This window comes from Montipora foliosa, chromosome 1 (genome assembly GCF_036669935.1).
Source record: "Montipora foliosa isolate CH-2021 chromosome 1, ASM3666993v2, whole genome shotgun sequence".
Classification (NCBI taxonomy): Eukaryota; Metazoa; Cnidaria; class Anthozoa; order Scleractinia; family Acroporidae; genus Montipora; species Montipora foliosa.
Genome location: NC_090869.1, coordinates 7,199,836 through 7,220,288, shown reverse-complemented (window position 1 = coordinate 7,220,288; position 20,453 = coordinate 7,199,836). Strand labels below are relative to the sequence as shown.

At 39.1% G+C, this 20,453-nt stretch overlaps 1 protein-coding gene across 5 annotated transcripts in view; it reads right to left on the bottom strand.

Moving 5' to 3' along the window:
• The window catches only part of LOC138013413 (protein FAN-like), a 47,981-nt gene that overhangs the window by 15,638 nt on the left and 11,890 nt on the right, over positions 1–20,453 (bottom strand). For 3 of the 5 annotated variants that reach the window (XM_068813881.1, XM_068813754.1, XM_068813816.1), the window contains 19 exons: positions 20,286–20,330; positions 19,898–19,950; positions 19,206–19,246; positions 18,894–18,985; positions 14,970–15,041; positions 14,430–14,529; positions 13,606–13,699; positions 12,999–13,081; positions 11,911–11,990; positions 11,515–11,605; positions 10,944–11,007; positions 9,989–10,040; positions 8,344–8,464; positions 7,518–7,649; positions 5,579–5,621; positions 3,781–3,880; positions 2,368–2,494; positions 1,291–1,381; positions 301–366 (listed from right to left, as the gene is read on the bottom strand). In XM_068813881.1, coding sequence (XP_068669982.1) covers positions 301–366; positions 1,291–1,381; positions 2,368–2,494; positions 3,781–3,880; positions 5,579–5,621; positions 7,518–7,649; positions 8,344–8,464; positions 9,989–10,040; positions 10,944–11,007; positions 11,515–11,605; positions 11,911–11,990; positions 12,999–13,081; positions 13,606–13,699; positions 14,430–14,529; positions 14,970–15,041; positions 18,894–18,985; positions 19,206–19,246; positions 19,898–19,950; positions 20,286–20,330 — 1,547 coding nt within the window. The remainder of the gene's footprint in view (positions 1–300; positions 367–1,290; positions 1,382–2,367; positions 2,495–3,780; positions 3,881–5,578; positions 5,622–7,517; positions 7,650–8,343; positions 8,465–9,988; positions 10,041–10,943; positions 11,008–11,514; positions 11,606–11,910; positions 11,991–12,998; positions 13,082–13,605; positions 13,700–14,429; positions 14,530–14,969; positions 15,042–18,893; positions 18,986–19,205; positions 19,247–19,897; positions 19,951–20,285; positions 20,331–20,453) is intronic. The other 2 variants (XM_068813938.1, XM_068813982.1) reach the window with 1 other exon arrangement.

Here is a 20,453-nt window from a genome sequence, read left to right as displayed (position 1 = left end):
TTTAAAAGCTCAGCATTAAAAATAAACGCCGCAGGCCCAACAAATGTTTGCCATTTGGTAAAGTCCGTCCGCCCAGAAGATGTAAAAGAAAAGAAGCTTCTGCTAGCAGGGAATGATTGAACACTGTCTCTACCACTATTGACTTTAGCCACTTCACTCCTTCACCCATTGAGATCACGAATTTAAACAAAAGTTTCTAGAATTATTGTACCTTCAAAAACAGTTTAGTTTACAATTTAAGATTTTAAATCTTTGTCAACGGAATTCAGTTCATGTATCAGTGTTAGAAGTGCCACAAACCTTCTGTGTTGCGTCAGAGGACTGTTGGTTATATTGACATTCACAGAACAAGAAGAAGAAGCTTCCCTACACAGGACACATCAGGTTAACGTACATAAAGTAACTTGAAAGAGCCCATGTTAAGGGTTTAGGATTGTGTTACAAAGAAACTGAATGAAGCCGTTTAAGTCACACCGTGTCCAAAAGACACTTAGATTGTTCCATTAAGGAGGAAAGAAGGAGAAAAAAAAACTTGTAAAACGTAAGGTTAACCTTACAGTGTATATCAAACGAGTTATTTTGTTTTCTAGCGGGGATTACACTTAAGGTTAATAACCAATTGAAAATGTTTTCATAGTTTTCAATAATTTTATTCCATTTAGGTTTTTTTAATAAACTTAGTTATAATTATAAAATGTTCTTTTACAAATTGGCGGTATCAAAAGTATGAGTATTTTTAAGTATTTCATAGCTTTTTAAAACTGAACACCAAAGGCAAGAAAGTTCTTTCGTCCAAAGGAGAAGATATGTATCGGTCAACAAGACGAGATGAAAGGAAGAGCGAGCATAGAATACGCTAGTTTCGAATTGTGCAGCAACACTGAAGAACAGAGTCGCGGTTCAGAAGAATAATTAGCATTTTCCTTTGTTTTGAACTAAACACAATGCAAATTATTCCCCTGAACCTCGACTCTGTTCTTTTGTTGCTACACAATTCGAAACTAACCTATTTGCGATATTCGACTCAGTTAATTTACAATTTGCCATGTTCGAAGAAAAATTTAACAAAGAGAGAGACTGGATCGAAAAATTAACCCTGTCCTCTCCAAAAGCATCTGAACATCCCATCCAGGAAATTATTAGAATCCTCAGATAGGAGAACAATGGGCCCTTTGCAGCTTAGTGATCACTTTTTTGATGCTGATGGGGACTAGGTCAATTTGGATAAATCTTACTCTTGGGTGACGGCCTCTAGACCATACCCAATTTAAAATTACTCTGCATTCTTACTCTTTGTGTAGTTTATGGCAGGTTGCGCGCTGGAGTTTTTCCATGTTTGTCCACTGCGAAGGACTGTGGTATGAGTCTTCATCAAAGTCAACTGGAACATAAAAACAAGGAAGGTTGGTGGCTTTAAACATTCTAAAGACTTGAATCGGAAGAGGTTTTCAGCCTTTAACCCTTTTTGTAAAAGAAAACTGGGCCTTCCGACCAAACTCATTAACAATAGACCTTTTTGCAGATACGGCGACCATTTTGATTTCTATTGTTTCGAAAGACATTATGGGATGCTCAGGGGGGAAATTAATATGTATTTGCCCCCTGGGCATCCCATAATAGCTATTTGAAACAATAGAAATCAAGATGGCCGCCGTATCTGCAAAAAGGTCTTTGTGCCCTTTGCAGGTTAGTGATCACGTGTTACAAAAACCGCCATAATGGGACGCAAACTGCCCACTGGGACATCTAAAACAAAGAAAATTTAAATTATCTTGCTTCGTTTAAGATGTCCCAGTGCGCAATTTGCGTCCCAGTATGACGCTTTTTGTACCATGTGATGACTAACCTGCAAAGGGCACATTGGGCCCGTGGCCCGCAACGGCTAATGACCCGTGGCCCTTGAGGGCGAAGGGTTTAAGTATCACCCAACTAGTCGGACAGAAAAGGCAATAATAAAGTTAGCAATTGCAAGTTGAAGAAACATTTATTTGGGAATAAAACGAAAGAAAGCATCACGTCCACTAGTTGCATGACACTAGTAAGTGGATTTATTATACCGATGAACTTTGTTTTCTACCTTTTTTTAAATTAATTCATCTCAAGACTTAATGGTACCTAAAGTTTTTATTAGTAATTAACTACTCCATGGCAAACGGACTCAGAAACTTTGGTCAGGGAATTATTGGAATCCTGCTTTCTGCTTCCGTTTCAACTGCTTTGGAAAATTAGAAAGATTGGTAGACAGGGGAAAACAAAAGAATTGACATGCCAACTGTCAGTTACAATTATTCCCAACAAATCTTTTTTTCTTTTCAGGAATATTAATCAACGAATAATGTAAACAATCTTCGCTTTGTATATACGTACCATTGACTTTAATGACTGGCACATTGGTTTGGTTTTTGATACCACGCTCACTTTGACTCAATCCATTCAGCACACTGCTACTGATGGGGGAAGGGGTAGTACTTGTGTTTGGACTGATACCCGTTGCCTAAAACCCAATCAACGTGGTAACTAATTTGAAAAACAAAACACTACGCGCAAAACGTCTAAATAGCCTACAACTTGGATCATACAATTTTCGCACTGGACTTCTGTCGTGGCTTTTTGAAAGACCTCGCTATATATTTTCATTGCTATCGTTGTCAGGGTGGAAGAATTGTAAAAAGTGCCAAGTTTGTGTGAAAAACAAAAAAAAACCCATTAAGATTAATCTGAATGCATAGCTTTCAGATTGCTCGTCATCGGAAGGAAAGCTTCCTGTCCCGGCCTGTTAATTACTACTTCAACTCAAGTGCCACCTTTCGGTTTGAGAATCTGAGCACCGCAAAACTCAGCGTATCGTTAAAGGGAAGCCGAAGTTTAAACATCAACTATTTACTCAATAAAAAGCAATTGCTCAGTGATAACAATACGCTTTCTACAAATGCAGACAATAATTTTTCGAGCAACTTCAGAGAGCCACGATTGCGTGACATGGAATTAGCTTAGAAGGAAAGCTTAGAAGAAGCATCCTAAACATTCATAATAGCTAACCTTAGGCCTAAAAACTTTTCTTTAGGCCTAATTAGGCCTAAAGTTAGCTGTCATGAATGTTTAGGATACTTTTCTTCTAAGCTAATTCCATGTCACGCAATCGCGGCCCTGTATTCTGAAGTTCAGCCAATTTTTCAGCTCGTTTAGTTTATAACTATTCTGAGTGGTTTTTTGCCTGATCAAATTAATTTTTTCCGTTGTATAAAACATCTTCTAATAGGCCTTATTCACGATAGCTGCCATGTTGGTTTTCAAATTGTCATGCAAATTAGCCATGTGTTATGCTGGGGGGCAAACATTGGGAAAAAGGCAAATTGCGGAAAATCGGCTCGTCGAAATATTGAAATAACATTGCTAAAAGTACACTTTAGCATTAAGTGCCTTTTATAATAATTTTATATCTTTTGATTACCTTTGACATTTTGACTTTTACTTCGTTATCTGTTCATTTTTCACTGAAAAAAACATCGAAGTAACTTGTGTAATCATTCTATTTTACTACTTAGGTGATAAACATTCAATGAACGTGAAACAAATCATCTGTGTGGCTCAGATGTTCGTTATAACCTCTCGAACTTGCGTTGTTTGCCCCCTCAGAAGTGTGTAGCTAATTTGCATGATAATAGCAAATCCAACATGGCGGCCGTCGTGAATAAGGTCTATTTGGCAAATAAATGATGGATGGTTGGTTGGTTGGTTGGTTGGTTGAAATAATTAATTACATAAACAAACATTCTTTACCCGTTTCTGTGGATGTGGGCTGGTAAATAGTTGTTTAGGCGTCTGTCCAAACTCGAGGATCTGAGCTTCGATTGATGCTCGCTCGTTTAGATCCTCAATCCTAACATAATCAAAACATAATAGATCTATATGTTACTTGCCAGCTGGGGGGTCCGTATAGTGAAAAACTGTAACCGAGGTCTTCAAAATGCTGCCCGAGGCCGCAGGCCGAGGACAGCATTTTTAAGACTTCGGTCACAGTTTTTTCGATATAAGAACCGACCCTTATCTGGTAAAAATAAACTTATTTATTTTTTCCCCTCTCTCTCTTCCTCTCTGAAATCACCTTTTAAATTGTTGACTCGCATCGCGCATGATAGCGAATGCAGTAAGCGACTTAAAAACTGAACGTTTCAAAGAGAAATATTTTTATTTGAAATCTATTTCCACACCTCTTGTCTACTAAAAATATGTTTTGAAACACTAACTTCTGTAGGTAAACGCTTTCGGTGTAAAAAAAATGGAAATTTAAGGTCATCACCCAAGCTCACGCAACCAGGGTTAGGATTCAGCCCGGGTTGGTGGGCAAGATAGAAAAATTCCGCCCGCTCCCAGAGCCAATCAGATTGCAGAATTCGCATTGAGAAAAAAATATCAAGCCATATTCTCTATCAGCATAATCGAATGGGCTTTATAGGAAAAAAAAAACAAATTAAGCATATCAGTAGAAACGCTGAGGAGCAAAAAGCAAACAAGTATAATGGAATTGAATTGGGGACCAACGAATATAGAAATCTACTACAGACATAAGTCACACAACAGCATGCATATCCTAATCAATGGAAATGAAAGGAACTTTATTTAAGTGTCTAGTCTTGAATTGGGGACCAACGAATATAGAAAACCACTGTAGACGTAACTCACAGAGGAATTTTAAACAGACACAACAGCATACATATCCTAATCAATGGAAAGGAAAGGAACTTTATTTAAGTGTCTAGTCATTCTACCGCTGAGGCACTAATTGGGGACACTGTAAACTGAAATTAACAAATTAACGCAAATCAAGTCAAATGTTGGTTTCTGAGGAGAGGGGAAATCGGAGTACCCGGAGAAAAACCTCTTGGTGCAGAGTAGAGAACCAACAAACTCAACCCAAATATGACGCTGAGTCTGGGAATCGAACCCGGCCCACAATGGTGGGAGGCGAGAGCTGTCAGCCCTGCACCCCACGTGAGATTACACGCTATGAAACAACAAAAGTCACTATTCACATTGCAACCAGGTTAGCAATCAGACATAGTTTGATGCTATTCTGGTTTGGAGAAACTTGAATGTAGCTTAGAATTAGTTACGATTCAAAGACCCAATAAAGATTGATTATGAAGACACGAGACAGGTGTGTGGAAACGTTGAGTCTTTGAGTTGTAACCTTCTAAGCAACAATCAGTTTTTTTCAAACCAGAGTAGCATTTAACTATGTCATGCTATAAGGTTTGATTTTCTACCAATAGTTCAATCCAAAGACGAAAGATGATTAAATAGAGCGTTTTCACTCACGCGATCAGTAACCTTGTTTTTCCACCGAAACAAAAGAAAACGTTTGCAAGATAATAGAGCTCAATTCCCAGAAGATTAGTTGGGTACACCAACATGACCGCCGTGACGTCACGTGAAAACACTCTATTCTCGAACTTTTTTATCTTTACGGAGACAAAGAGTCCCGAGACGTTTTTTTCCTTCTCATTTCCATCGTATCTCCCACCGTTGCCGCTATCGTCTAAATGATCAATTTCTCAACGTACATCCCGTTTCTTACCTATCAAGGTCCACCGCTCCTTCATATGTTAAGTAGTAAAACACTGAAAAGACAAATGGAGCAAAGTTATCTGTTAACCCTCATGGAATTATTAAATCGATCGAATTCTTAAATGGACATATAACTTTTTACCACAATTGCTTGTAGTCTCGCAATCTGATTGGCTAATTTGCTGTTGTCGATAAGAGTCCACACAACGCTGCTCGTGTCATCTTGGGAAATAAACCACTCAGATTGCGAGAAAGTTGTTGACAACGCTTGCTCTTTTTTGTGTCACGACATTTTCTTTGGCGTTAAATATTGTGGTAAAAAACAAATCGAATTTGGTTCAGTGTTGTCTGTACTCTTATCGACAACGATACTCGTCATCACAGTGGGCAAAAGTTGTTGTGGACACACTAGGCTGAGCCCCGTGAGTTCACTAAGCACTTAATGACTGGTCCCAAGGGAAACAATGAGTATCGTTTCCCCGAGGGGAACATTGAGGGTCGAGGGGAAACAAAACTCACTGTTTCCCGGGGGACCAGTCAATAAGTGCTTAGTGAACTCACGGGGCGCAGTCATTAAATGTTTAGTCGCACCTCCCAACTCAAAATAGAACAATACACGGATTTTTGCACGGGATTTGCCGCTGTTCCAAAGGTGCACCTCCTGATCACGTGAGAGTCGAAAGTTCAAGTCGTTGTTTCCCAAGGGAATTAGTGAGTTTTGACCCATGACACGTTACACATTCTCCTCCAATCGGAAAACGTATTTGAGTTGGGAGATATAACAAAACACTTTGACCACTGTGATGACGAATATCGTTGTCATAAGAGTGCAGACAACGCTGAACCACATTCGATTTGTTAAGTCGACAGACTCCTGTAAATATGAGAGACTTTCCGAGAGTCTGACTGATTAGGCCAGTCTGACGTTTGCAGTTTGCCTTACATACAACGCTAAATCCCTCTACAATTCCGGGCGACTATAAAGCGAGTACAACTGACAAGTGAAAAACCGCCGTCGCCGGACCAAATATTCGAGAGTTGTTCGTTTTTTCATCTATCTTTGTCCTCCTACAAAAGGAGAGGAATCAGTTTGACGTACATGAGCAAGACCCATGGTTGAAATGGCTCTGTGTCCAACTGAAAATAACATAACATTTTGTGATTTTCTTGTTAAAGGGAACCTCCGCTAAAACAAGAAAATTACTTAAACCAAAGAACAAAATGTTTTCAATCAAATTTGTTCCAACTTTTTCCAATGGAAGCGTTTGTATCCGAAATATATGAATCTAAAAAACGCTTCTTTCCCGGGCACCGCCATCTTGAATAATTGTTTAGTGTAATGTTGCCCTATTTTTCAAAACAAAAGCTCTTTGTGTGAAAACAATAAGGGCAACCGTAATACGTTACAATTATCCAAGATGGCGGCGAGCGGGAAATAATGATTCTGAAATTCACTCTTTTTTCGATACTGTGGAACAAATTTGATTGCAAATATTATTTTGTTGAGTCTAAAATTATTCATTAGTCAGACTGAAGGTTCCCCTCAACCTCAGTCTCAGGGTCTCTCTTAGAAGGAAGGATTACGTTTTTGCAAACGTTGGCCGTGTAGCACTTATATTTGAACAGACTTAACTGATTAGAGTGTAATGCTAGGTCTCTACCCCATATGAAACATGTGAGCGTTAGCCCTACTAATGTAAATGGGCCCATACAAGGACAGAGAAGGTTAGGTTGGGTTCCCTTTACAAACGGTCAACACTCATGGCCATCCCTCAAACTGACATTTCCCTTTTCATTCAACTTACACGACGTACAATCTACTTCAGACTTCAATTCTACTTCAAAGAAACAAATATTGAAACATGCCTATAGATGGGGCAAGGAGTTGACGGCCCGCTAATTTAGCCAATCTCAGCGCCCGTACTATTTGAAAGATTAACAAGTATTACCGTTGTCAGCTTTCCAAGCCTCGTGTCCTCTTTGTTTATATCCAAATATTAAATCAATCCAGTGGTGAAGTCTTTCTGAGACATATGGACATTCAAGAGCTTCGCGATTCTTTCTAATGAAGTCACCTGAATCTATGATAAAAATACAGAATGAAGTAAGCAAGGCGTCTTTTTCACGAAAAGTCGCGAGCAAGTAGCAAGAGCCAGAGAGCGGGCATTTGAAAAGTATCCTTGTTTGTGGCATCTCTGAATCCCCAAATTGGCCAGCTTTGCAAACGTTGATTGGGAAGCTTAAAGGGAAGCTCCACTTCAACAAAAAAATAATTTAAATCACAGGAAATACCCGTTACAGTCAAGTCAGTCTAAAGTATTTTGAAAGAAAGTGTTTGCATCCAAAATAAATACGTTTTAGAATTTCGCGGGCGCCGACATCTTGAATAATTCTGACGTGTTACGGGTCTATTATTAGACAAAAGCTATTTGTTCAAGATGGCTGCGCTCGCGAATTGTGAAAGTGAAAAATAGCGATTTTAAAATTCACATTTCTTGATATAAACACTATTTTAAAAACAAATGTTGGTAAACATAATTTTCTTCGGTTTAAACTCATTCTGTAGTAAGAGTGGAGATTCCCTTTAAGCGTTCGATGTTTTGGAGCCACTGGCGGCAACCGGAAGTCAGCTGCTTTCCTTTTTAATTTGTCTTGACACTACCACTGTCCTGGTGAGCGAAATGTTCACTTCCGGTGTCCTTCACTGGCTCAAAAACGTCACGTACTTGAGCTTCCTCATGAATAGTAAATGACACGTAGAACTGTATACCGTACCTTTTGCCCAGGGTGGGATTTCCACATCCATAACTTTTGTCTTGTCTTGTTTACAACCCAAGGGAAGATTCTGACCGTTTAACAAAAATTCACCAGAAGACTGGAAGAACTCTGGAATTAGCTGTTGGAAATGAAAGAAGCCCCATAGTGCTTACACTTTGCGGAATTATTATACAATACAATACAATACATACTTAATTGACCGCTCCCCATAGGGGCTTTTCAGGGCCAATGAAACAATCAACGAAACAACAGAACACAACAACTACAACTGTTAAGAATCCCAACTGGCCGGAGGCAAACCAGTTGGCTATTTACAAGTGCAGCTGGGAAGTTGAACCAGGGACTACCAGGAACAAATTCAACGAGGGGTCAGAGCGGGTCTTGAACCCGGGATCTCCGGATCTCAAGGCAAGCGCCCTAACCACTGGGCCACACTGCCTATGTTTTCTGTCGACCAATAGACTCCCGGAAATGATCAATTTCCTTAGTGTGACATAGGCACATTCGGGACAAAAAATTCGAGAGTCTGACCTGTGTTGTGATTTTCCATTTCCTAGATTGGATGTTCTACCACTACAAGTGCTGTTACACAACTGCAATGTTTTGTGCAACTTGTCACGCAACGCCATGACGAGACAAGTTGCAAGAAACCTTGCCCAATGTAAATAACATACATTACAACGGCCTAAAACGTTGCGAGACAAGTTGCAGAAACCGTTGCTGAGATTACAATTGAGTTAGTCTTAAAACTGTTACACTTTCCGCACAGCTTCACGCAACGTTACAATTAATTTTTCAGTCATTGCGTCATTGCAGCAAAGCTTCACGCGAGGACCGGTTTTTTAGTGCCAGGCTCCACGGTACGTGGATACGTCATTACGAGACACGCGAATACCTAACAATGACGGCTACAACTTCATTCAACATTCGCGATAACAGAAGAAATGTTGAATTGGTGTTAAAGGAAAGGTTAAAGGTATTTAAACTCATTCAACATCGATTCAACCTGTTTCAACACAGTTGAAAGGAAGCGGCAACCGGTTTTGACATTGCTGTTCAACAAAATCGAATGCCCGTGTTGAAGTATCCTGTTCCAGACGCCCAGATAGTCGGGAAAACAAAAAACAACTGCGTGTGAAAAACGAGTGGGGGCTTGGGTCGAGTCGAGGCGAGGCGGGGGCAAGCCCCCACTCGTTTTCCCCGACTATCTGGAGCCTGGAACACAGGCTAGTGTTGAAGCAAAATTACTAAGGCTGAGGCCGTTTGCCCCGGGCCTTAAGATGTATGAGGCGCGGTAGCCAAGTGGTTAGGGATCATATTGTGTGGGGATGCCCCGGATTCAAATTCTCAGCTTCAACAATGAACGAATTTGTTTTTGGATGCCCTGCCTTTTTGGATGATGTTAACTCCTTTGCGCTTTCAAAATAAATAGGTCATCTAGTAGGGCTCCGTAGGTTCGCCGGGGTCGACCAAAGTCGACGCACCCTAATTGTCGGTCACGTTGCGGCTGAGACAGCGGCTGGTGTGGCTGATGACGCCAATGCGAGAGTAGCAGTCCTGGTTGCAATCTGTGTCCAGCCTCTCTGGATCACCTATCAACTCGTAGATTTAAACTCTAAAATAAAAAGTAGAGTGAACAAACCTCTTTGACGTCAGCGTGTCCCGTCAAGACATTCTCCCATGTTTCAGTAACGCTGAAATTGAAGTAAACGATGTCAGTTTTAACACTCACATACCAACACCAACTGTCCTTTCATTTTCCAGTACCTTCATTTTCATTTTCTTTTAAAATCAACTAAATTCGATGCAGCAAGAATTGCAAATGCCAAACGCTGAAAGATCAAAAATTCACGGCACTCCATTGTTAATTCTTCCTTATTTTCAGGTTACATTGCGTACTGACAGCTCACATCTTCAATAGAGCGAGTTTCAATCGACTGTCGTAAAACCAAAACCAAAGTAATTGCTTTGGCCAATCAAAAAGGACGGAGACAATCCAGTAAACCAATCAAAACTCGAAGTAATAACACGTAGCCGACACAAAGCGCGGGAAAATGTGCACGCGCGAGCCACAATTGGTTTTGGTTTCACTTCTGATTGGTAGAAAAAATGGCGGGAGAACTCTGAACCAATCACTGAGTGAAGTAATCATAAATAAAAGCAATTCGCTAATTACTTTCGACACTCAATTGAAAACCGCTCTAAGTTCTCACAAAATGTAAGCGGAGATACTCGGAAGTCCCATGGTCAGGAAGTTGGTGTTGTATGCACTTGCATCAGGTTTGAATCCTGATAACATCATTGACAGGATTTGTCTTCAATGGTCCAAAAATAACCAAAATGTCCGCCTTATGCCAGTGGAGATTCGTAACCATTAGTATATCAGAGTACTTACCACAATTTTAAACTACTGTGTTCCCAGTAATATATGCCCATCTTGTAGCCTGCAAGCAGGCTCTTCCGTTGAAAATGGCGCGCGGTCGAAGAGGATGTTCCGAGCGCGCGCCATTTTCAACGGAAGAGCCTGCTTGCATGCTACCCATCTTGATAAACAAAGTCATCTGTTTTATAAATTTTTTGCGGGTTTGGTACTGTACCTATTAAATAACCTATCAGGTTGATCAAACTTTCCTCCTTGTAAGCATAGCATGAACTCTGGAGCTTCAAAAAGAGAAAAAAAGGTCAGTTATTTTGATTCAAAACTGGGTAAATTCATGAACTTTTAAAGGCTGGTTCACAAGCACTTTATTATAAGTTTAATGCCACACCTTTCCCTTTCCTTTAGTAAATACTGACATTCAAGGTGGCCCAACAGCAGGACACCAACTGTTCAAAGAGCTTTGTAACGCAGGCAAAAGAAAAAACAACTAAGATTTCTGAACTTTCTAAATAATCATATAATTCAACTTTTAGTTGCAAATCGGTTATCTATCTATCTATCTATCTATCTATCTATCTATCTATCTATCTATCTATCTATCTATCTATCTATCTATCTATCTATCTATCTATCTATCTATTTATCTATTTATCTATCTTCGATTTGCATAAATCAATAGAGAGCAGCACTTTCTAAGTTCTCCTTGGTAACTTTAAGATGGCCTAAGTGATGGATCTGCTGGGCATCTGAGCCCACTTTCACCAAATCCAACAGTGCCACAGACTTACCCACTCTGACGAGATAGTACAGAACATATCCTGGAGTAGAATAATGGGAGCCATACAAAAATTTGGGCTGTGGCATTTCCTTGCAACGCTCCTGAAATGCAAATAACAACGCAAATATTGAACAGTTCGATGTATGCTGTGATCAAGATGGAAAACAAGCATCTCGTCAAAGACTATCCACTGTTGAATATTGCAATATCTGCAAAGAAGACATTTTCCATATCACTTAAAAATTGGAAACTAAAAAATGCCTGAATGTTTTGAGCATTTTTTTAATGGTTTGAAATGTCATTGACAAATCTCCAGCCAGAACGAAAATCCTACATGACGGCTATAAATAAATTCACAAAACACTCAAAGGTTGTATGAACAATCACTTAAACAAAATCCCCTTACCTTTAACTGAGCTAATCTGGTTTCATTAAGAGCTCCTATAGGCTTCGACAACTCTCGAAATGTCATTTTGCTGTTTAGATCTAAAAGGAAAGGAGATAGCAAGCTACAGTGTACAGGTATTTCTCAGCAAACAGTGAAGGAAAATGACATTCATCCATGCTAGATGCCTCTTGTTACTTAAAATGAAAGGAACAATGATAGGTAAATTTGGATTATTTTCAGTTTTTCACATTCCATGACTTTTATCACTTATTCAAGGTGCACTTTAGAGGAAACCATTATGGAGTGGCTTTCTTCCTTACTTTTCTTCATTGACTATAACACAAATTGCCTAATGGTAATGGTAATGAATTACATGTATATAGCAAATTTTCTATATACAGGTACATATTCAAATGCATTTTACAAGCAATCAATTTATGGGTGAGATCAGGCATCAGCATATACAGGCACCGGTGACAGCTGCTACCAGTCCATAAGCAATCTCACCCAGCCCATGGAAGAATGAAATTAGGACTCATGCCCTACTCTTCACGACCAGTGTGTGGGTTGATTCCTTTCGCAGAATGAGCATGAATGATGCTTCATCACTTTTCATGACCCACATTAAATTTTTACAATCATGCAAGACTGGAAATTGAACTTCTCAAATTCCCTTTTTTCAGGTTTCCATGACCCACTCTCTTGCTCCAAAAAATGTAAATGGCCTGCAATATTTTTAGGGAATGTCACTGCAGTGCAAGTAGAAAGGCAATCAGGGATGAGAGAACTCAAGCCAAATCAGAAATAGTGACTAAAAAACAAAAAATAATGTAGTCCCGGTGTCGGTTGTTCAAAAGGTGGATAATGTTATCTGCCAGATAAATCACTATGCAGTGGATAAACACCAGCAAAACCAATTGAGTTACGAGGTGGATAGCGCTATCCACCCTTCGAACAACTGGGGCTTGAAATTTACTGTTATTGGTCACTACACAATCAACATTCCCAAAATATTTTAAGTTAAGCAGCATACAAGAAGAAAATGTCTTGTGAATGTCCCTTGACTTCATAGCCTTCTAAATTTGTTTAGTATAATAGTGTCATACCCAAAGAATCACTTTTGTAATCAGCTAATATCCATGGAAACACAGGGTACTGTGTGAGATCATTAAAGCTTCTGTCTGCTAAACTGAAAGGAAAGCATGTCAGAATCCACACTTCCATAAAAGAAAAGCACTCACAAAATCATGGAAGAGCTGGTTAATGGCTTAGTGCCAATAGGTCATGAAAATAGACAAGTCTATTGAAAGCATGCTTGAATTTCAATAAATGAGCCCCAAAATCGGCAAGAATTCCTTTCCTACTTTTTCACCACTGGCAAATGCCTGATAATAATAATTACAAGGGGAACTGAGTACGTTTTTCATGATTTTTAGAGGATTTTTAATAGGTTCTACAAGGGTTTCAAAACGTTTTTAACCCAATGACCCCTGGGAGAAAGACTAAACAGATTTTACTCTGTCTAACGTCAGACAACAGTTACTCGTCAACTGGCACTTGAGGTGTTCATGGGTTAAGCAGTCAAAAACTACGCCCTCTCCATTAAAAGGGTTGCAAATTGCCTGAAGCCAGGTTTCAAGAAAGTTCCAGATAATAACCTGAAGCCCCAGATGACCTAAAGAAGTGCTTTCATACAGAGTCAAAAATACTAACCTATTCAAATACATTAAATACTCAAAATTTGAAATGGCTCCATTTTGCCATCTATGTGTCATGTTCTCTTGTCTTGTATCTTCTAATTCAATCTCTAAAAAAATAAATAAAAATTTAGCCACATCAGCAGCACATACAGTAATATCCCCTGATAAAAGCAGTTCCTCGACCCCTTGAGTGTTGTTTAGGGTTTCACACGAAGAAATATAGAAATATATACTTTACATGTTTTAAATAAATTTATAATGGTCTCTTTTACGGGTCAAAAAATCAGACTGGGCTCCTTTAGGGTTTTAATTCAAAATTAATGACGAGCATCCCCACCCCTTCATACGCAAAGCCCCCTCCCCCCCCCCCCCCCCAGGAAACACAATCTTGAACAACTGGAGACGGTCAGTTTATGTACAGAGCTCTGTACATAAACCTTTCCTAGAGATTCGATCGTGGAAATGTAGTTGAGTGTGTCTTTAAGTTAAAACAAAAATTGCATGACCATCTCATTATGGGAAATTAATAGACAATCCTTATGCGAGAGGAAAACATTTAGAAGTTTTCAAATGGGACATGCCCAATTTTGACAACTTGCAAAACATAATTCATTCCAATTCCAAGTTGTACTCAAGACTGGTCAAAGGTAATTGGTTACCTAATATACCAGGATGTACATGCACTTCTAAAACAATATAAAAAAACGCCTTTTTAAATGATTAATAATTTTTACTGGTACATTTATTGTTAAATACAGGTTTCATGGTATGGATTTGCAAAAAGAAAGCACCACAAATTTTACGAATTCAATTAATTTTATGCTAGTACTATTTTACCTGGTTGTTCAACAATCTGGTCATAAAACAAATCTCTTTCACTAGGGGAGTTCAATACTAAGTACATATGAGAGCCATCAGTTGAAAATATCTCAACACCCTAGGATCAAAAGTACAGATTTTTTTTATTTCAATTATTTCACTTTAAAAAAAAAAAATTAATTTAAAGTTATGTAACTTTTCAGTGATAAGGAAACCACTTCTCTGACAATAATAATAATAATATTATTATTATAGCCTGATTACATATCACTGATACATGTACATTCAGTAGTTTCAACAAGTAACAACTTCACTACGAGAAGTAGGCTACTTAATATTCCCTAAATTGAAGTAATCAAAGACAGATTCTTTCAAACCTACATGTAAGATTAAAATTCATTTTGGCAATGACAACATGAAGTCATCTAAAGGTGATAGTCAATATATTTTTGCTTTTGAAAAGGATAACTGTAAGACAAAGGTCATAGGCCAGAGAAATTTAGCTCTTTTCAATGCCAATAATGACTAGTATTACAAAAATAGAAAAGGAAAACAAACCACATGTCTCAGAAGGTATCTCCTTTTAACAACTCTGCACATGTTCGATAATTTACACTTGACAACTGGACACTACAAAGAAAAAATATGTTGTTAATTGGAAAAAAAACATGAATAATTATGGGTGACAAATCTAATCCTATTGATCAATGCTTCCACTTACGTCCAGGTTTGACCCTAATTTGATGCACGACCAATTTTGACATCCAACACAAAAAGGCCCTTTAAGTCTAAGCATTTGCTACCTATTTTCAACAATAAGGTAAGCGAGGCCCTGTTAGGGGTAAATTCCGACAAGCGACATGGCCTTGAACCGGCGACATGATAGCCACAAACTGGCGACGACCAACAGACTATTACAACGAATTACCGAAAGCAACACAAATGTCAAGACTGACCGACAGCGAATTTCAGAATTGTGAAGGTTCTGCGGACTGCGGAACATTTGCGCGTACACAATTCGTCGTAATTACTTAATAATGATCATTGTTAACAATAATGGCCAATTAAGGCTAATAAGGGTCCAATAAAGGCGAACAAAAATACATCGCATTTTACTGCTGTTTTGATTGTTCATTTCATGTGATTGACGTATTCAGTGCATCACTCCCTTTGAGGACTTTTCCGCTTTGCGTATCATGTTCTCCCTGCATGACCCACGTGCGCACTCCATCAGTCTGTCAGAGAGATACTTTTTTCTCTATTGATCGCGCTCATCTCGGTGTTCCAAATCGTAAGCGAGTTATTGAAATACATCACTATCAGAGTCATAAGCGAGTCGTCGGAGTGCCGAACTTGTGCATGGTCAGAGTCACGTGACGGGTCTGTTCAACATCAGAGACCGCGCCATTGTTTAACCCTTTGAAGTTTGCCGATTTTCATAACCAGTCCCCTCTACTAACTATGATTTTTAACCCCCCTTTTGTAAACGCATGCCTTGTGGATAATGAATGGTCGATAATGTCCTTCCTCCTGGGTTGTTATATTTACTGAAAAGCACAGTCTGACAAATAAATCAGAGTTGAACTCGGAAGAAACATTAGACTCTTGCACTACCAGAATTGTAATCTCGTACCCAGATCTTCCACGGTCATACGGAAGGAAGATCTGGTAAAGTTCGATTTCGAGCATGCTCAGTGCCAGCGATGCCCGAAATATGGGCTTTTCTATCACTGCGCATGTTCGTACTCTCTGTTGTGATTTTGGGTGATTTTGCGGAATAAACATGGATTTCGAGAGTATTCTTGAAGAGATTCTTTTGGGTAGAGGACAAGGAAACCTTAAACTTAAGCTGAAACAGAAAGAAGCGCTACAGGCGATTGTTTTGAACGGCCGAGATTGTTTAATTGTCGGAGTAACTCAGAATCACCGAAACGAGCGCTTAAGCTTAATCAATAAACGAGTGCTATTTTCTTCACACAATCTCGTGCAAAGTGTAGTTAGCCGAACAGTAAATTAAAAGCGAAAATGTTAAAGAGTGCTTAGACCTAATCACTGCAACGAGTGCTATTTTCTTGACACGATCTCGTGAAAAATGTTGTTAATCTAACCGTAAAATTCACAATTGATCACATACTTCAACTTGAATTTATTAGTTTCTGCGTACCGCGTAGCAAGCTACGCAGAACTTTATTCGAGTGGCAGGGTACGTGGGGCTTTTTCTCAACTGTAAAGCTTTTCCGGCGTCGGACAAAAACAAAACTTTCCTCCGCACAACTGATATTTATTCAAAACAGCACATGAGCTTGCGAAAACCAAACCTTAATTAAGTGCCCTGCGAAATAAGCCAATCGGAGCGTAGATTGCATTGCCGCAACCTTTTTTTAGTAGCCAATGAAAAATGGTGTACTGTCGAACTTTACCAGATCTCACATTTCCAGTGACAGAGTGAGATCTGGGTACGAGATTACCAGAATTGTAGAACCACTATTATAGCTCGATTGCTTTGCCAGATTAGGCCTTTATTCACGTGTATAGTTTACTAGATGGAATTTCATTGACTTCAACAACTATTCCAAGTAGTCTGAATAGGTATTAAACATTAAAAAAGGTCTCAAAACCCTGGGCTTAAAAGTACTAAAGATAGAGGCCGTATGTTCCGTTGGCGTCGTTCCAGCGAATGGGGATTGTCAGAGGGGCAACAAGCTAAAATTTATTAACAAAATTCCGACAGGCGACACAATCTGTTTCGAAATTGCGACATAGCTAGCTGTGAAATTCAGACGGAGGACATGGGCACCCCCCCTAACAGGGCCTCGTAAGCGGAAAGGTTAGCACTATTTTTAGCTTTGGGTAAATGAAGCTTTTAATCTTTACGTAAAGAGCAGCATTTCGGGGACACTTTGTGACAAAAATTGTCTGTATTCTGAGACACAAGTGATGTCGAGTTGGCGAGAAGAACAAAGGGGACACTTCGTGATGCTTATTGAAATCTGCATGCATCTAATAAGGGTCAAACCTGGACATAACTCAATGCTTCAGCCAATGGGTCTGCCAACATGTCACTGACAAACCCCCGCAGCGTCGGCTGACACAACACCAATTGATGCATCGGCCAACACACCACCAACGTTTACAAAAGGAAACCCAACAACCAATAAAAAGTTCATACTGATTTAAATTAATGACGTTTTGATAATTAGCCAACGCCTCGCACCCCAAACACAAAAAATTTGCGCCTTATAAGCTCTTAAATTAAAAAAACAAATCCCCCCTCAAGTACTTGCAAATTTAACCCATTGACTCTTGGGAGTGAGACTTGACAGATTTTACGAACTTGACGACGATGGAAAGAGATGGGAATCTGTAAAAATCTTCTGACTGAAGAATTTCTAAAAACATATTATAATGGTGTTTGAACAAACTCCAATTCACTTTTCTGGAGGAGGAGTCGATCTTCCCGGCTATAATCAGAAATTATTTGATTGATGGAAGCCAAAACGCAGTTTGGCGCTTAGCACTTGAAGGTAAGATTCGATCTGCAGAATTATGAAAACTGCATTAATTCTGTGGATAGCGCACAGTTCCATTGTTTGAAAGGATTTAAGGGAATTGGGTCGTGGTATGGAAAACTGGTGAAGATTGGGTTGAGATACGGAAAACAAGATTGTGACGAAGACGAAAGATGTTCAGGCTTTAAAATGGCAAAATTTCAGAAGGATTACGGGCAAGTTTTGAAGCAAGTACAATAGCCAGGGTATTAAACAAGGTTAAAGTAGTAAGAGTAATGGACATACATGTAGCACTAGCCCTTGAGTAAATAGTCAGCTTGAATCACCTCTCCACGAATCCAAAGTATTAATTTTGATAGTAATTAATAGATAGTTAAATGTGGCTAAATGAAGTTTAGGAAAAGTTAAAATTGAGGCATTGCTGGCCACCAGTATTACAATCTAAAGCTATTGGGGGTCACCCTTTGCATGGTGCAGAGGCATTTACTACAATAATTGTAGTCTAACATTGCAGACCATTGCGGATCTTTCAGCTGTGCTTTTTGGCTCGTCTTTTTGCTCCCACCCACTTCTCCCTCTGGCAGGGATGGGATGGTATGTATTCCACTGACTGCTGCGTCAGTGTGACACTGGCGCCAGTTGGTGGACTGTGGTAGGCTTACCATGTCTCTCCCTCGTTGTGTGAGGACATGGCATCCATCACAACTCTTTCAGGTGCCTATTAACCCCAAGCCCATCTTGCCGATGAGTTTAAGAGATAAAAAGAATGAAAAGCAACAACCAGGGTTTACAATGTACGATTACTTTGCAGATTATATACAACCCGAAAAATGTTTGAAATATCGATAATGTAATAAGATTTAGCGGCAAATGGTACCTCTGCGCCTATTATTCCCAGAGGAATCATCAGAGATGAATATTGGTATATATGAATAATGCCATCCTACAATACTTTTAAGTACAAGGCACTCACGGGGTCTGCATTGTTGAAAGGTTGAAAATAAAGTCTGCAGGATGTAAGCATGATGCGACCAGGATTGCACACCAGAGGAGTAATCCGTTTGGCTGTAAAGAAAAGCAACTACAATATTAGTGGTGATAGGCAATCAAAGACATAAAAACACTTAAATGTTTATTTGACTTACTAAGCAAGAAACGTGTTGGTAATACTTAAAACTGGCAACCACTAACTAACTTTCAGAGTCTTTTAATTATTAATTATTAACATTTTCTTGATTTTGCACTTTTCATTTTTAACTACTAAACAGTAAACACTTTGGCATACCCATTGTTTCCATGACAATTTTTTCATGTAAATCTTCCAACCTGATGATAGAAAACATAAAGGCAAATAAATACAAAAATGGATAAAATTAAATGATTTACATACTTATTACAAATTAAATGAATTTTTAAAAAATATTAGTTTCTGTAAAATGCAGACAACAGGCTTAGCTTGTAACTTAGTTTCCTTGACAGGACAGTTGGTTGTGACCAAGGAGGAACAATAATAATTTGTATTATTTTGCCCTAAATCAAAGTTGGCCAACAGTCGACCATCAAGTCGCCCGACAGCTGGTGGATGTGAGCTGTTCTTCACAATTAGCACTGCCCTTGGGGGTGCCTCAAACAACTACTGTAGCTTTCCTTGACATTGGGAACTAAAAGCAGACCAACAAGATGCACACTGTACTTACATAAACCATTAACAGATGATGTTCATGCCCCCTTGCAGACAGCAGACTGACGGCTTTTTGAAATTGCCCTTTAAGCTCTACACCTTTCTTTTATTAACAACTTTAACTATCTTTACCCAATTGCCCTTTAACCCATTCACACACGAAGCGACCCCAATTGACAAGTAAAATTATCTGGCATCATGCAGCCAGAGGAAAAGTAATCTATAAGTTTCACTCTCAGGAGTGAATGGGTTAAAAGGGGACATAAATGTTCTTAATGTTTACAACAGAGACTCACCAACTTGTATTAAAACTAACTCTGGCTTGCCTTGACTGAACAATGGAATTGATCTGAGACAAAACAAACAAACAAACAAACAAAAAGGATCACTAAAGGAAAACTAGATTGTAATGAAATAACAATGAAGTTTAAACAGCCCTGCCACTACGTCTGACTGTATTGTGCTATCTCTTTTGCTTGTTCTTGGACAGGTTTGGTCAGAGTTTTCTATGTATTATCTAAAATACAAACAGAAGTTCCTGTTTGTTTACTTCATTATTATTCTCTTGCTCTTAGAGCAATATAAAGTCATGTACTCAAAACCCAGGCACAATATTTCCCCCCCTCCCCCGCCCCCTTCTGCCTATGAGCCACTCAGTCATAGAAACACAATATGTAATCTCACCATAGCTTGCTGGTCTGCAGGCATTAGTGTGGATGCTCGAAGAAGCTGTTCAGAATAAGGAATAAGGCAAGAACAGAAATCAATAATTTTTTGGTCCATTACTCATGACAAATGAAATGAATAAATGACATAATGAAAGTTCAACAAATTGAAGAGGTCATCAAAATT